Below are 17,023 nucleotides of genomic sequence, written 5' to 3' on the forward strand. Positions count from 1 at the left end.
GACCTGGGGCTGGAGGCTGGCTGTGATGACCCAGGAAATCAGCATTCTGCTGGGATGTTGTCGGGTTGTCTGGGCTGGTGATGGAGCTTGGGGTGGACAGATTGAATGAGATAAAGGCTTCTGCATGGTGTTGGCACATAAGACATTTTGGCCATCATTTTTTTTTCCTAAAGTGTGTACTGTTACTATTATTATTAGTGATGAGGGAGTCCATCCATTGAATTGCTGCATGCCTTTAACTCGCTTGGGAGCTTTGGCTCCAAGAAACCTGTCTGGCATCAGGCGGTGCCTTGGTAACATGAGACTGGGACGAGAACTCTATCTCTGCAGCTTCCTAAGCTCAGGTCCATGGACTCCTAAGGGCTCCATGTGTAGGATTCAGGGAGTCTGGGAACTTGGATGAGAAAAGAATGATGCCCTTGGTTTCTTTTACCTCTAAATGAAATTTAGCATTTCCTTTAATTATGAAAGGAGATAACAAACCACAGTTGATGAAGAGTACCTGTACCTTTGTCACCAATAAAAATCACAGTTTCATGTCAAATTAATTGTTGCAGAAATCTTACAATATCATCTATACCCATACAACTTTATATGTTACAGTGATAAGATATCACACCTAATTTAGTGTATGAATAAAATGGTATATATATTTCTATATCATAACATTTGTGTATTTCTATATAAGTGGGTTTCTTGGTAATCCTATGTATTTTATTCTACACATTTCTAAAACTTTATTCTAAGAAGGGGTCTGTAAGCTTCCACAGACTGCCGCAAGGGTCCATGGCGTGGAAAATGTTAAAACCCCCTGGCAGGCCCTCAAATGCCAGAAGGTACAAGGTCAACCCAGGCTGGTACCACCTGTCAGACCAGAGGTCAGAGCACACGGGGAAGGTCCCGGACTGTGCTGGTCTGCTCTGACCCGCTCCTCTTCCCCGCCCCCTGGGGAATCACTCAAGGGGCACAACCTTCCCTGGTTTTCTTTTCACTCATTTCAGAGGAAAGGAGCAGCAGAAATCAGTGTCTGGCGCCGGCAGGGGGTGCAGCCGCATCGCTCAGAGCCGCCTACGGGAGGCGGTGCATCTACGGAGCCCCGACCGCATCTTTTCACACATCCAACCACCAACTCCCCGCCTCCCACGCGGCACACGGCGCCACCATCCTTGGCAACCACTCCACACACCCGGGCCAGACCGAGCCACGGGCAACCTGGGCCGGCTTAACAATTCGCTGTCCTTTCAGACCCCACCATTCTCTGTCCTTTCAACAGGTATGGGGGACGCAGGGTCCCTGCCATTGAGGAACGGAACTCAAATTTCCACCAGGGGGCGCTGGGTATGCAGGTGCGAGGAGAGCCCACCTGCATTTCTCCTTCCTAAAAGGATGTGCCTTGACAGAAAGATCGGAGGTGACAGCCTGCTCTCTACTCCCTGTTTTTTTTCTCTCTCTGCCTGTCCATCCCACTCTCTGCTTATCTTGCTCTTTCTCTGACGTCTCTCTTTTTTTTTTCTTTTCTCTCTTTGTCACCTTTCTGTCTGAATGTCTCTCTCGTTGCTATTTCTAACACTGTTTATTTCTTCCTGTCATTCTGTGCTTGTTTCCTCTCTTTATATATGTCTCTTTCTGCCTCTCTCCTTCCGTCTCCCTCCCTCCCTCTGTCAATCACGCACACACACCCTCATGATTCCCTCCTAAGGCTGCAGGCAGCTCTTTGGGGCTGGGAGCCAACCCTGCAGCTCAGAAAGCAGGGACTGTGTAGAGGGATGGTGGTGGGTGAGCAGCCTCTCTTTTTCAGGCTCCTAGGTGAGTGATTTCTATTTCCTATTTCTGGGCGGCCTCACTGCTGGGTAGGACGCACCTGAAGCCCAGATGGAGGCGTGGGAAGACAAACACAGGTGCTGGCCCTACACAGCTGGTTCTCTCTCTACCACTGATGACCCGGGTAACCCTGGACGAGCTAAAGAACCTCTCTGGGGCTCAGTTTCCTTGTTTCAGTGGGCCTCACTAAATCAGAGTAAATACCGGATTTAAGCAGGATTCTTGGGAGACTTAAATATATGTGTTGGGCAGCTTTTGAATGGTTCCTGATGATTGCTGCTTCTTGACACCCCCCAGGCCCTTGTGTATCTCCTCCCTGAGGGTGGGCCGGACCTAGTGACTTGCTTCTAGCAAACAGAATATGGCAGAAGTGATGAGATTTCACCTCTGAGGTTGGGCTACACAAGATTGTGATTTCCTTATTGCTGGCTCTTTTTCTCTCTGGTGCTCTCACTTGCTTGCTCAGATGAAGCTGCCTTGTCGTGAACTTCCTATAAAGAGGGCCACGTGGCAAAGAACTGAGGCCTCCGGCCAATCAGCCAGCAAAGAGCTGAGGCCGTCAGTCCAAATGAATCCTCCCAACAGCCGTGGATCTTGGAAGGGGCTCTTCCGTCAGCTGAGCTTTGAGGTTACTCCAGGAGTAGCCAGCATCTTCACTGCATCCTGTGAGAGGCCCTGAAGCAGACGACCCAGCTAAGCTGCCTTTAGAAGCTGACCCATAGACACTGTGCGATCATAATGCATGGTCTGACGTGACTGAGCTTTGGGATCGTTTCCTATGCAGCAGTAGATAACTAACACGGTATATGAAAGAGCTTGTATTAGCTAGGGTAGGCTAAAGTGCGGTAACAAATAGACCCGAACATGTAAGGGCTCAATGAAACAATCCTGGTCAGTGAAGTCAATGAGGTCAACGAGAGGGTCTCTTTCATGCAATCATTCAGGGCCTGAGATTCCTTCCACCTTAAGGCTCCACTATCCCCTAAGATCCCACAGTTGTCTGCATTCAGCCCAGAAAGGAAAAGGAAGAAGGGTGAAGGCAATCCCACTTCCATGAAAGCTCAACCCCAAAGAGACACCCATAACCTCCATTCATACTCTCTTGGGGAAAACTTATTCACATAGTCCTATCTATGTTCAAAAAAGACTAGGAACTATATCGAGTCATGGTGGCTATAAGCTTGGAGAGAATGACTCTGGGTGGTATAGACCCAGCCAAAATCCTCAGTATGTACTGGCCAAAGGGAGCCTGGCCCTGGTCTCTTCTTCTCCAGATCATCTTTCCTGACACTGAAATTGTCAGAGACTTATCTACTGAGAAGTTCTTGCCTTTCTCATCTCATCCTGGTCCATGTGTCCTAATGCTGCCCAATCAAGACCTAGGAGTCTCTTCTCTCTCACAGCTTGGTAGTATTTAGGTCATGGATTCTAGAGAACATTTGGCCTGCTTCATACAAAGCAGCATACAAATAGGTCTTTGTATGTTGCAGTGGCTGATTTATTACTAACTCATCTGCAAAATTATGAGCTCCAGAAAGTTTCCACACCAGACTACATCTTCACCTTCAGGGTTGAACCATTGCACCAGACATTTTAGACCATCCTGCATCAGGTTTCCTGAATCAGCAGAAATTTTGTTTCTGAATCAGTAAAGATTAGGTTCAACGGCATACATCGAGAAACCCAGAAAACTGTGGCATAAATAAGAGGTTTATTTTTTCACTTAATTTTTCTCTCATGTAAAGAAACCTTTAAGTAGGCAACCCAGGGTTAGTATGATAGCTTCATCAGAAGCCCAAGGTACCATTATTTTTTGCTGCACTGTTCTCAAAGTCACCTTCTAGTTATAATATGGTTGCTGCAGCTCTAGCCATCACGTCCATGTTCCAGGAAGCAGGGAAAGGAGAAGGCAAGGGCCAAAGGGTATATCTCCAAGCTGAATGAGCCTCTTTAAAGAACATTTCCTATCGGCAAGGGAGGCTGGGAAATGTGGTTTCCTAGCTGGGCACCTTGTTGCACACAGCAATACTGAGATTCTCTTACCAAAGAAGAAGAGGAATTGGGTAGGTAACTGGCAGTCTCTGATACATCCTCTTACTGCCTACAGGAGCAGAAACATAGACTCCCCAGACCCAAATCCCAACTGGCTTTTCCATAATAGCCATTAATGGTATTGACTAAACTGTCTGTATCATTGCACTTTTATGGCTCTGCTGAAGGATGCCCCCAGGCCACTGTGTCTTTGTTACAGCTAATAGCGGCCAAGTATAAGAGAGTGGCAGTGCTGTCTCCTGGGCAGATGGACAGCCACTTCCCAGACCCTGGCATCCAGTGCCTGAGATGATTGGATAAGACAATGCTTATGTTTTTTTATTTTTTAATTGAAGTATATGATTTACAATGTTGTGTTAATTTCTGCCATACAGCAAAGTGAGTCAGTTATACACATATATACATTCTTTTTTATATTCTTTTCCATTATGGTTTCCCAGGATACTGAATATAGTTCCCTGTGCTCTACAGTAGGACCTTGTTGTTTATCCCTTCTGTATGTAATAGTTTGCATCTGTTAATCCCAAACTCCCAATCCACCCCTCTCCCCGCCCAGCAACCACCAAGTCTGATCTCTATGTCCGTGAGTCTGTTTCTGTTTCGTAGATAGGTTCATTTGTGTCCTATTTTACATTCCACATATAAGCGATATCATATGGTATTTGTCTTTCTCTTTCTGACTTCACTTAGTATGATAATCTCTAGGTTGGATGGTGGGATTCTTGATGTTATTTTCCTCTTGTTATTACTTACCTCTATTATTTAATTTTTCTCTAATCAACCTTCAATTCATTTGTAACTTACCTCCAAAATTTTTGCTCCTGTTTGAGTTGGACTATTTTCCTAGCCTGCTGAGGGCTCTTTGAACCATTTCAGGCAGACTTGGCCAGTCATTTTTCACCTTAAAGTATATATGTGTTGCCGCTTCAAGCTGACCAGAGGGAAGCAGAAGTCTGGGCAGGAGGCGGAGCCTAAGGCAGCACTGGCTGTTCTGAGTCAGCGGCCGCCTCCCAGGGACCAAGATGCTCCCAGGGCCTGGGGACACGTGAAATGAAGTTGGTGACTCTCTGCTCCTCTATCATGCAAGCACCATGGCAGAGACCCTAGGCATATTCCTGTAACTGCTTAGCCAGCCTCCTCCTGTCTCATCCGAGGCTTTTATGTTAGAACAGAGGGCTTGGAGCAAAGCTGCTGGACAGGTAGTATTGCCTAATGATTATGAACAAGTGCTTTTGAGTGAGTCTGAATCGCAAACCTGCCCCTTACAGACTCCGGGACATTGCGACATGTTCTGATCTCTCTGAGCCCCGGTATTCTCACCTATAAAGGGAAAATAATAGTACTGGCCGGGAGGTCATTGGGAAAATTAGGAGAGAGGGTGCTTGTAAAAGCCTTTGCCTATGGTCTGCACACAGCACGTGCTCAAATAAAGGTGGTTGTTATAACTATGGTGATAATGACACTTTTGTGCCCCACTCCCAGGCACAAGGCTGGTCCTATCCTGCCAAGCAAATCCTCCCCACCACCCGCATCAGCAGTTAGCACCAGCCTGATGAGGAAACCGGCCCATCAACAATGGAAATCCAGGGAAAGCAGTAAAAACAAAAAAAATAGCAAAACAAAACCAAAACACAAAACCTCCCTGTGTTTGAGAGAAACACTTGCCCGCACCCAGCTTCACCAATATCTAGGTACCAGTGGGAAACTTCCTCACCCTTCTGGATAGTTCTTTTGGGGTAAGAAAGGTCTTTAAACAGCAGATAACTCAAAACCCAAAAACTTAAGACCAAAAACAAAACCGAAGAACAACAACAAACTTCCCACTGCAACGATCCAAAGCACAGAGTATTTCCTCCACAGAGATGGCAGCTTTCTCTCACTGAGCTGTCATCAAGCATGTTTATCTCACAGCTGTCAAGAGCCGGACTCTGTCTAATATGACACCTCTGGGAGACTGTCGTGCGCTGGGAGAGCCCAGGAGAGCAGAGGCTCTCCATCAGGGTCAGGGTCAGGGTCAAGGTCAGGGTCAGGCTGTGGACCACCTGAGCACGGGGTGGATGGGAGGCAGGAGTTTCTGGCCTCTTCTGCCCCGGGCTCCTGCAGAGAGCCGATTTCCCCTGTTCCCCGCCTGCTTCGAGCCTAGCGCCGTGCTGGTTACTGACCAGAACCTCATGGAAATGCTCCAGAAAGAAACACATGTTCTCTCCAGGAGCCAGAGCAGCAATTCCACCTTCAAAAAGAATTCTAGAAACAGTCCCAAGACAGACTTAGAACCTCACTAATTTGGACAAATTCGTGGTGGGTTAGGGTTGGGCTTCTGGGGACAAAGGGACTCTGAATTCTAAAACAGTGGAAAGGAAATGCATTCTCAGTGCACATGGGAACCAGAAATTTCCTCTGATTTCTGCATTGGCAGTAGGTGGGGGACACGCTTCAAAGAACATCTAAGATGTGGGTATAAATAGCAGAGTGGTGAGATGCATGTCCAAGAGGGTCTCTGAGGCACTCTGCAACTGTGCAGTGAAATAATCTTCATTTTCTAAGCTTTGGTCATAGGAGCAAATGTCCAGGCAAACATTTACTCAAGTATCTGGAATACTGAATTAGAGAGGTCGGGACTTGGAATGATGCAGAGAAATTCGGAGACATGAATTTGGGCACCAGAAACTTGGTTTGGTGACTTGGGCCAGGACGGGGAACTTTCGTTCTTCTTTGTGTGTTTTCAAGGGCAAAAGAGTCTGGGGAAAGTTCTAAGCAGAGCAGCCTGTACATTCTTTTTTGTTTTTTTGAGGGGTGGGTATAGTTGCTTTACAACTTTGTGTTAGTTTCTGCTGTACAGCTAAGCGAATCAGCTATATATATACATATATCCCCTCCCTCTTGGACCTCCCTCCCATATGTCAATTCCAATCTCCCAAGTCATCCCACCCCGCTTCCCCCACTGTGTCCACATGTCCGTTCTCTACATCTGCATCTCTGTTCCTGCCCTGCAAATAGGTTTATCTGTACCATTTTTCTAGATTCCACATGTATGCGTTAATATACGATATTTGTTTTTCTCTTTCTGACTTACTTCACTCTGTATGACAGACTCTAGGTCCATCCACGTCTCTACAAATGACCCAATTTTGTTCCTTTTCATGGCTGAGTAATATTTCATTGTATATATGGCAGCCTGTACATTCTTGTTTGTTATCTGCGTGGCCGGATTATAAACCTGCCTTATAACTAACCGAGGACGGTGCCCCAGGCCTCTGTAGAAATTTCAGCATCTGAAGTTGCTGAGGCTCAAACCTCGCCCAGTGCCTGTTGGATGTGACCACTGAAAGCTCTGCTTTTCCTGCTGTTCAAAGCTGGATCTCACACTGGATGCAAGCCCAGACTCCCGGGGCTGAGGGAGGGTTCATAATGTTAGCTACCCATGAACTACATATTTGGTGAAAAGATTAGTCCAGCTGAAATTGATGAAGTTCACCAAGAACCCCTCAGCCTCACTCTGACCAATTTGGCTGTGCCATGAAGTGTTTCCTTTAGGCGAAAGGTGAAAATTCTCCACTTAATAAGGAAAGAAAAAAAATCGTATATAGAGGTTACTAAGATCTGCGGTGAGAACAAATCTTCTATCTGTGAAACTGTGAAGAAGGAAAAAGAAATCCGAGCTAGATTTGCTGCCGCACCTCAAACGGCAAAAGTTACGGCCACAGTGTGTGACAAGTGCTTAGTTAAGATGGAAAGGGCATTAAATTTGTACAATAAGAAATACTGAGAGAGAGAGAGAGAGAGAGACCACATTCACACAACTTTTATTACAGTATATTGTTCTATGTTATCATTATTGTTGTTAATCTCTTACTGTGCCTAATTTATGAATTACACTTTATCATAGCTATGTACGTATAGGGAAAACATAGCGTATATAGGGCTTGGTGCTATTGTAGTTTCAGGCATCCACTAGGGGTCTGGGAACATATCCCCGTGGATAAGGGGGTACCACAGAGCACCGCAGTCTGTGGCAAATGGGTCGTGGCAGCCTCGCCAAGACAGTGAACCATTTCACCAGGCGGCAAAGATGAATTCTGTCCATGAGAAAGTTGTCGTCAAGGGAACATAGGTTGTTTCTCTCTCAGTTACAACCAGCAGCATTAAAGCTTCAAGGAGGGGCCCTGACTTAAGGTGCAAGGCAGATTTTAACAGGCAGTTAATCTTGTTTTCAGAGTTCCAGAGGGCCGGGCAGTGGGAAGAAGTTACGGATATTCAGACCTTGTTTGGTTCACTGTCAGAAAGAGGGTTTCTGCCCTAGAACTAGCTGTCTCTAGAGTTTATCAAGCCGATAGTAGACTGGTGGATGGGCATCCGGTGGGAGAGCGGATTAGATGGTGTTTTGACCCTGGAGTAACAGGAACCCCCGACCGTTTATTAAGGGTGATGATCACTGGCGAGCCTGACAGCCTCCAGGGTCCCGGAACCAGCAGCAGCATTAGTGACGCCTGTCTGGCTTTCTCACTTCCTCAGCTTGGCTTTTTGTGTTTGGACAGTGTTGGGGGCCCACATCAATAAGCAGCAGAAGAAGTTAAGCTGGGAGCCACACTTGCAAGAGCTACCCATCGGCTGGAGCCTCTTTGGGGAAAGAACTCTGGAATCTGCTAACACGCCAAGAACCCCATTTATACCGACAGGCATAGATCCCATCTCATGACTGCCCCGGCTCCAGGGGTGGGGAGGCCCAATATATTGTGTCTGTTTTCTTCTTTCAAATATAAGCTTTAAAGGGTAAATACCATGATACTCATCATTCATCATGGTGCCTTGCAATTGCTTAATATGTTTTAGTTCCTTCTTTTGCTCCCTCCCTCCCTCCCCTTCTCTCCCTCCCTTCCTTCCTTCCTTCCTTCCTCTCTCCCCCCCTCCTTCTCTCCCTCTCTCCTTTCCTTCCTTCCAGGAAGTCTTAAAAAGCAAACCACAGGGCTTCCCTGGTGGCGCAGTGGTTGAGAGTCTGCCTGCCAATGCAGGGGACACGGGTTCGAGCCCTGGTTTGGGAAGATCCCACATGCCGCGGAGCAACTAGGCCCGTGAGCCACAATTACTGAGCCTGCGCGTCTGGAGCCTGTGCTCCGCAACAAGAGAGGCCGCGACAGTGAGAGGCCCGTGCACCGCGATGAAGAGTGGCCCCCACTTGCCGCAACTAGAGAAAAGCCCTCGCACAGAAACGAAGACCCAACACAGCCATAAATAAAAATAAATAAATAAATAAAAATTAAAAAAAAAAAGGATATATTATAAATAAATTAAAAAAAAAAAGCAAACCACAGAATAGGTGTCCAAATATATTTGTTGAACTGGACTGAAGTAAACCTCTGGAGTTCGGGGCCCACCACCTGTCCCTATATGTAGGTCTTGGAAACTTGCCTAAGTGAGAAAGCAGGGTAGCCGAGAGACCCAGGGATTTGTGCTTTGGGCGAGAGGAAGGGGCAGCTGATTAGGAGCTGGTGATCTGCCAGCCCAACTGCACATCTGGAGCTCAAATCAAAACAAGAGGCTGGTGTGCTGGCAATGAGTGGGTATTGGGAACCCGCTTCTGGCCCCTTGGCAGTTTCCAGACTTCGTGGACCACCTGGTTCCTTGTGCAGGCTCTGAGCTCCTCCCCGGTCCATCCCTGGGCTGCTGACACCCAGCTGTTCTCAGAGCAGCCCTTGAAAGCAAAGTGGAAGGAGGAGAGATTGCACACAAATCAGGGACAACCGATGACCGGACAGCCCAGTGGTGTGCGGGTCACCGGCTCTGCCCAGGCCTGACTTCTGCCCTTTGTGAAACAGGGATACTTTCTGAGAATAGCGGAAAAAATATCAGATGAAAGAAACATGGCTTCAGAAACCCAAGTCAAAGGGTTTGAAGTAGTGGCTTACGATGATGCTTTCTGGTCCAAACCGACCTTTCTCTGTCCTTTCGGTTTCTTCTTCTGTAGCCCCCAGAATCAGTATAAAGAACACATTTGAGAAATAACACATTCAAAGGCGTCAGCTTCGATGGCTTGGACGTGGATCAGGAATACCATCTGTGATTTTTTTTTTTTTTTTTTTGCCATATGAATTGAGGGGGAAAAAATGAAAGAGAAGGAAATGGCCACCAGACAGGAGAGTGGGGAGATCTACGTGACGGGACTGCATGGACGGAGGGAGATGCACAAAGGTTGTCAGAACTCAAGCCCCATGCTTGGAGCCTGCTGCTTGAGATATGCAGAGGTATGGGTCTCTGGAACTTCCAGATTCCCCTAAAGCACTGAGACCCTAGGCTCCCCCAGGGCCCTACTTGTCTTTTCTCTCCTCCCTCTCTGGCTACAGTTAATTCCTCTTCTCTGCTTTGGCCGCTGGCCTGCCACCCCCAAGCCTTCAGGTCCCCTGGGGTGCTGTGGGGCAGTGAGGATGCTGACCTAGACGCTGGCCTCAGGCTCTGGCCTTTGGGAGGAACCAGTGCTGATATGAACACACAGCCCAGGCTTCCTGGATGCTGGAAGCAAGGGCCAGAGCCAGGATTTGCAGCACACGTGCTGTGCCGGGGGGCTGAGAGCCCCCCGTGGCCCTAAACCAGCACCCCCATCCCCATCACGTAAACAAGCAAACCCGAACATCCTGCCTGCTGCCTTGCGGCCCTGAAGAAAAGCAGCACTTCTCTCTTGAAAACTCCAGGGCACTTCCTGCTGTCCGTATGCTAGGGGTGCAGCCTTAGGAATAGAAATGAGCCCAAAGCGCAGTGAACAAGTCGGAGGGTGGGGCTTCAACTCCGTCGGGGGGACGTGAGTTTGGATGTTGGGGAACACAGAGCAGGTCTTGCGGCTTCTCTGGTCCGAGGCCGTTTCAGCCCATTTCCCGGAGGATGAAGGATCCCACAGGGGCCCACTGAGTACCTCAGGGGGATTTGGGCTCAAAGCCTCAGCTAACGGTAAAATGGAATATTTGCCTTCTTTGAGCTTCTACCTTCAGACCCACACAGGAGAAGAATGGCTCAGTCTGGGCAGGACCGCTCCTCAAAGCACCGCCTTGGAATACTACCCAAAGCCCCCTTGACCCCGCGGGGGACCGGCAGACCCTTGGCTCTTTTGGCTTAATAGTTACCCCGAAGATCTGATATTTAAGTTTGATGAACTCCTCCTCACCAAACAGCAGAATTTTCCATGTGTGCTCATGGACCCCGATTCTCAAAGAGTCCCCCCAAACGGCAGCTGACACGCATGTCTGTGGGTTGGGTTACACTGAACAAGCCGGACCTTCTTGGCTTCCTGGGAGGGAAGAGACGTGGGGCTGTCCGCGCCCAGGCGACTTCAGCCCATTTCCTTCCAGGCTCATTTCCAGGGCAGAAGGCCTGCCGTCTTTTTGGATTTCGCTTCTCCATGAATAAAAGGGGCAGCTGCTTCCACAACGGGCTCTCTGGTCTCGAGAGATGGGAGTGGCTGCCGGCAGCAGAAGGGGGCGGACCAGGACGCTTGGCCAGGTCGCCCACGGCCCTCCTCTCCGTCACAGCTTTCTGCACCTACCTGACCCTTCTAATCTGGGGTCAGCAGGGGGTTAGCAAGCAGGTGTCCAACATCAAGTTCTGTCCTGCTTTGGGGGGAGGCGAGAGCAAGGGCAGGCTGGCCGTGTCCCCACCCCACGAAGTGAACGCTCTCTGCCGTTAATAAACCAGAAGCCCTTGCCACGTCCCAGGAAGTGCCTCCTGGCCCGGGCTCTGGAAGAATCAAAAAGCAAACAAGGCTGAGCTGGGAAGTGCTCATATGTATTTATTTCACAAAGGGGGAGATGATCACCAGTAAGATGCCACCAAATGAGACACTGTGAACCCCACACTGGGCAGGTACGGGCTTTGGTTCTGGGCAGGGCTTGGCCGGACAGCATGAGGGAGACAGACGGGAACCGGCAGGAGGGCGGCCTTCCATCTGGGGCGCCAGCCCAGCCACATCCTCCTGGCCAGCCCGCCCCCCGCAAGCTTCTCAGCATCCTTGACCTGATCTGGGCCGGCAGTAATGCGACAAGTCCAAGGCCACACCTCTACGTCTGCTCTACCGTGCACTCAGACGCACACGCCCAGACACACGCGCCACGCACGCACACACAGGCAGCCGCACACTCGCCCCCCCAGGCACACACCCTCATACGCATGCACACTCGTCCATATATTAACTCTGATCTATAAGTGCACCCTAACCAGAGGGCAATCAGCAAAAAGTTATTACTCTTCAGAGGGGACTTGACTGCCTTCTTCCCTGCCAGCTGGCAGAGCACAGGGAGACACGAGAGCGTCCTCCAGGGTCCCGGCCCCCTGTGCTGTGCTGACGTCAGTCCTTAAGCTCCAGATGGGGGCTGCTTGCTGCGGTAGCCACTGTGAGGCCAGGTTCCCCGGCCCCTGGGCAAGCAGAGCAGAATGGGCCCGGCTGCAGCCTGGGGGGGGCCCTCACAGCTGAGACCACCCCACGTGCTCTCTGGCTCCCTGTTGACGACACGGGTGGAAGAGCTGGTCCAGGCACATAGGATCCTAGTGCCCAGGTGACCGTGGAAGTGTCAGCTCCTTCCAGGTCATCTCGGGGGTGGGGTCCAGAAGAGTCCAAGGCCACCCGCTGGAAAGGTTTGGGGGGTGGCGATCTTGGGCTGTGAACAGGCATCTGGGCAGAAGCAACCCGGGGGATACGGAGTCTCAGGGCCTTGCTGCCTCCGCAGAGGAGGGGGAGCTAGGCTGTGGCCCAGCACCACCCACCTCCACGCTGTTGAGGGCTCAGGTGGAATTCAGAAGCTGCTGCTGCTGCTACGAGAGATGGGAAAAAGGAGGGGCCCCCGCCAGCCCCAGTCCTGCAAGTGGATGGGAAGACGAGCAGGAGATGTGATGTGTCACTCCTCGGTACCAGGTCCACATCCAGGCTGCAGGATACATGGCTCCCGTGCTCCCAGAGAAGGGTCAGGGAGCTCTGCCAGGGGGCATGAGCCTCAGGCAGCTGGATGCCTGATGGAGAGGCAGTGTCTCCATCTGGGCCCCAGGCTGCCCTGGGGAAGCCCCGGGAGGCCCACTGAGCACCTGCCGACTGCTTGCTGTTTCTCTCCCAGCGTGGCTGGTCCAGAGGACGCAGACCCTGCCCCGGGGGCCAGGCTCCGAGGGCCCCAGCTCCTCCCACTACTTGATGAAGTTCTTAATCGTCCACCTCTGCCCCGTGCAGCTGCGGAGGATGAGGTCGATGCCAGCCAGGCCTCGGCTCTCCACCTCCAGGCAGCGCCCTGTGCCCTTGTTCATGACGGCGCCATTCTGGGAGCACGTGGGGGTGAGAGGGAGAAGAGACAGACAGAGAAGGAGACAGAGAGATGGAGACAGAAAGACAGAGACAGAAACAGAGAGACAGACAAACAGAGAGAGAGACAGGGACAAAGAAACAGAGAGAGACAGAGGCAAGGATGGAGAGACAGACAGAGAGATAGACAGAGACAAAGATATAGAGAATGAGAGAGACAGAGAGAAACAGAGAGATAGAAACAGAGAGAGATAGATACAAAGAGACAGGGAGAGAGAGAGATACAGAGACAGGGAGAGGGGTAGGGAGGGAGAGAGAGAGAGAGAGATGTAACCACCGTAGTGCCCGGCACATGGCCCCTCTTGGGGAACAATCCCACCAAAATTCTGTGCACGGGGGTAGGGATCGTGGGGCCTTTGGGCCTTCTCTGGGAACCCTAAAGTCAGAAAATAAATAAGCTTCACCAAGTCTGAGTGGCTGAACCAGGTGAAAGCATTGGGAGGGGATGGTGTCAGGATGGGGGACTGCCCGGGATAGTCTCAATCTGACTTTCTCCATCCCTCTGGCATTTAGAAGATTCCAGAGAAATCACCCTGAACTCCCTCTCGAGATGTGTCAGAGCCCAGCCCGGCCTAGCGCTGCCGCAGGGATCCTGAAGGCTGTCTCACAGGGAAAGGCCCCAGGGATCCCACCTGAACACGCACAGGAGTCCACGTGCCTAGCCTTAAGCTGGGAGACCTTGGGTTGCACTTTGCTGGCCGCCCTTCCCGGGGGAGCTCACAGCATCCTCACGTGCTCTGGGCCGCCAGGCCTGTCTGCGGAGCACTCACCTGGATGAAGTTCCAGCGCTTGTACAGGCTGCCCTTGACCTTGTCGCAGTCCAGGAGCTGGGGCAGACGACTCCTGGAGTTGTCCACCAGGCAGCGGGTGTCAGGGAGGAGCGTGGTGGTCCCCAGGGCTCCCAGGTGCAGGAAGCCCTCCTTGGTGTAGCGGGCCAGCTGGGGAGAGAGCAGAGCGGCAGGGCCACGGAAGGTAGCGGTGAGACCACGAGGGACACATGGGTCACCCAGGACTTTGTCCATGCTGCAGTCCTGGCCACCTTCACAGGCCTGTCACTCATCCACACACACACACCCAACTCACAGGGGCGCCCCGTCCAGGAAGCCCACGGCTTGCTAATAAGCCTGGATACAGATTCCCTGGGCCACTCCCTGATTTCCTTCTAAGCATGTCCTCAGTCAATGTTTCAGGAGTCTGGCCTTCTGTTCAACAATGCGGGGAGCAGGAATAAGGGAAAAAGCAGGACATCTGATTTCTAAAGCTTGGCTCTGCTTCCAGCTGGCTGGGCCACCTTGAACAAGTCAATTGACCTCTCTGATCGTCCGTTTCCTCCTCATTTGTAAACAGGGGTTAATTAAATCTACCCTGTTGCAAAAGGGCCCAAAGAGTCAGTTCACTGAAGAAGAAACAGGCATATGAAAAAGCATTCAACCTCCTAGGTATTAAAATAAATCAAAAATCAAAACAATGAGACACCACATTTAAAAAAAAGAGATTATTTGTATTTTGTCAAGGTGAGCCTAAGATGGGCTGGAGGGAGGGTAAATTACTACAATCTTTCAAAAAGGAATTTCAAAATATAAACAGTGTGCTTTTAAAATGTTTCTCTCCTTTGACCCAACAAATCTACTTTAAAAAATCTTGGGAATTCCCTGGTGGTCCTGTGGTTAGGACTCCGCACTTTCACTGCCGAGGGTGCAGGTTCAGTCTCTGGTCGAGGAACTAAGATCCCTTCGTAAGCCATGAGGTGCGGCCAAAGAAAAGAAAAAAAAAAAACAAAAATCTATCCCAAGAAAATAATTAGAACTGTGAACAAAAGTTTATGTAGAGGGGTGGGGAGGAGGGGGAATTGGATGAGGGCAGTTAAAAGGTACAAACTTCCACTTATAAATAAGTACTAGGGATGGAATGTACAGCATGATAAATATAATTAACACTGGTGTATGTTATATATGAAAGTTAAGACAGTAAATCCTAAGAGTTCTCATCACAAGAAAAAAAATTTCTTTCTGTTTAATTTTGTATCCAGGAGAGATGACAGATGTTCACTAAACTTACTGTGATGATCATTTCATGATGTATGGAAGTCAGATCATTATGCTGTACACCTTAAACTTACACAGTGCTGTATGTCAGTTATATCAATAAAACTGGAAGAAAAAAGTTTATGTACAGGGTATTTATTGCAATGTTATTTCTAATGATGAAAAGGCAGAAACACCCTAAATGCACAACCCCGTCCTGATACTTGCTCCGTGCTCCATGTACTGCAACAAATGCTAGGGAGCATTGGGTAGATTCCCAAAACGGCCACATCTTTCTATGCACCCTGGGCCATATGACTTTGCTGCAATTTCTATTAGGAAGTGGAATCTGTTTCCTCATCCTTGAATATTGGTTGGCTTTGTGACTTGCTTTGGCCAACAGAATGTAGCAGAAAGGGGGATGCGTCTGTTGCTGGTATACACCTTGCATATTTCCACCCTCCTGGAACCCTACTGCCACCATGGCAGTAAGTCCAGGATGGCCTGCTAAAGGATGATAGCCACGTGGTCCGAACAACCAGCCAGTCAACCACCAGACAAGTGGATGAGGTCATTGTAGATCAGGCAGCCCTCAGCCGAGCTGCTGGCTGATGGGAGAGACGTGAATGAGTCCAACCCAAATCATCTGAGCCTGGTCCAGATCACAGAACCATCCAGATGACCCACAGACTTGTAAGCAATAATAAATAAATGCATATTGTTTTATGCCACTAAGTTTTGGGGTAGTTGTTACGCAGCAATAGCTATCTGATACACAGATGATATTGCCTGACAATCCTTCTCACGACTAGTTGTGAGTCCATACTAGTTTGGTGCCTTGGCCTCTCCTGACTGCCCATGTTGTTTAAAACCCTGTATTCCAACTTTTGAACAAATACATTCACCTGTCTTTCACACTCCTTTGGGGCAGGGATCGTGTCCAATTTATTTCATTCTTCCTAGGAGACAATCACAGACCAAGGGCTCCGAACATGTTTGTGAATGAGCACATTACAGATGTGATGAGCATCTTCATTTACAAAATGCAGCCACAGCTATTGCTTTAAACTCCACAAACATGTTTTGAAGAGTCCTCTATGTGCCCAGGCTGGGAACAGGCACTGGGAATACAAGAATGGGGCTGTATTCCCACTGAGATGATTCCAGGGCAGGTTGGCGAGAGGCACGCACAATCTTCATGTCCATTCTCATGATCCTGTGAGGTGGCTGGAGCAGGAGTGATGATCATTATTAATATACAACGGATGCCTAATCCATTACAGAATAATATTACCAGCCAGCATCTATTGGAGGCATACTCTGCCCCATTTCTAAGCATGGTACAGAGAAGAAATAATGTAATTTCTACAATAACCTGTGAGGTAAGTGCTATTACCCTTCCCATTTTGAAGAAGAGGAAACAGGCATGAAGACATCTGGTCACCTGGCCGGGTCCTGGCTTTTATCCTTGGGTCCCCAGAGACTCGATGGTTGGCAGCCTTGGCCCAGCAGCTGAGCAGCAGAGGACCTCCTCTCAGATGATCCTGGGTTCCTGAGAGCCTGGGCATTTCTGGCCAGGAATGGAGCAGAAAAGTAGCTCTGCCCCGGGACACAAGTGCCTCATCAGGGGATAAGATGCTCCATAGGGGCTCTCTCTTCTGGTGAAAGCTGCTCAGAAACCCTCTGTTCTGATCCCCAAAGGGAGCCTGCCGGATCCCCTCAGGAACAAGTGACAGGAGTTTATTAAATGCCATTGAGAGAGAGATGTGGTTAACATGTGTTTTAAACCCAAATTAGTTCC

General features: G+C 49.5%; 1 protein-coding gene across 2 annotated transcripts in view; it reads right to left on the reverse strand.

The window, feature by feature from the left end:
* GALNT17 (polypeptide N-acetylgalactosaminyltransferase 17) overlaps window positions 1-17,023 on the reverse strand; it is a 483,122-nt gene that overhangs the window by 17,538 nt on the left and 448,561 nt on the right. Inside the window, exons 10-11 of one of the 2 annotated variants that reach the window (XM_082432354.1) lie at window positions 13,969-14,136; window positions 9,134-13,155 (exon numbers count right to left, since the gene is read on the reverse strand). In XM_082432354.1, the coding sequence (XP_082288480.1) occupies window positions 13,027-13,155; window positions 13,969-14,136 (297 nt within the window). In that variant the 3' untranslated portion in view covers window positions 9,134-13,026. Of the gene's footprint in view, window positions 1-9,133; window positions 13,156-13,968; window positions 14,137-17,023 lie in introns of those variants that run through there. The other variant, XM_082432353.1, reaches the window with a different exon arrangement.

Source organism: Balaenoptera physalus (genome assembly GCF_965194825.1).
Source record: "Balaenoptera physalus genome assembly, chromosome: 16".
NCBI classification, from domain to species: Eukaryota; Metazoa; Chordata; class Mammalia; order Artiodactyla; family Balaenopteridae; genus Balaenoptera; species Balaenoptera physalus.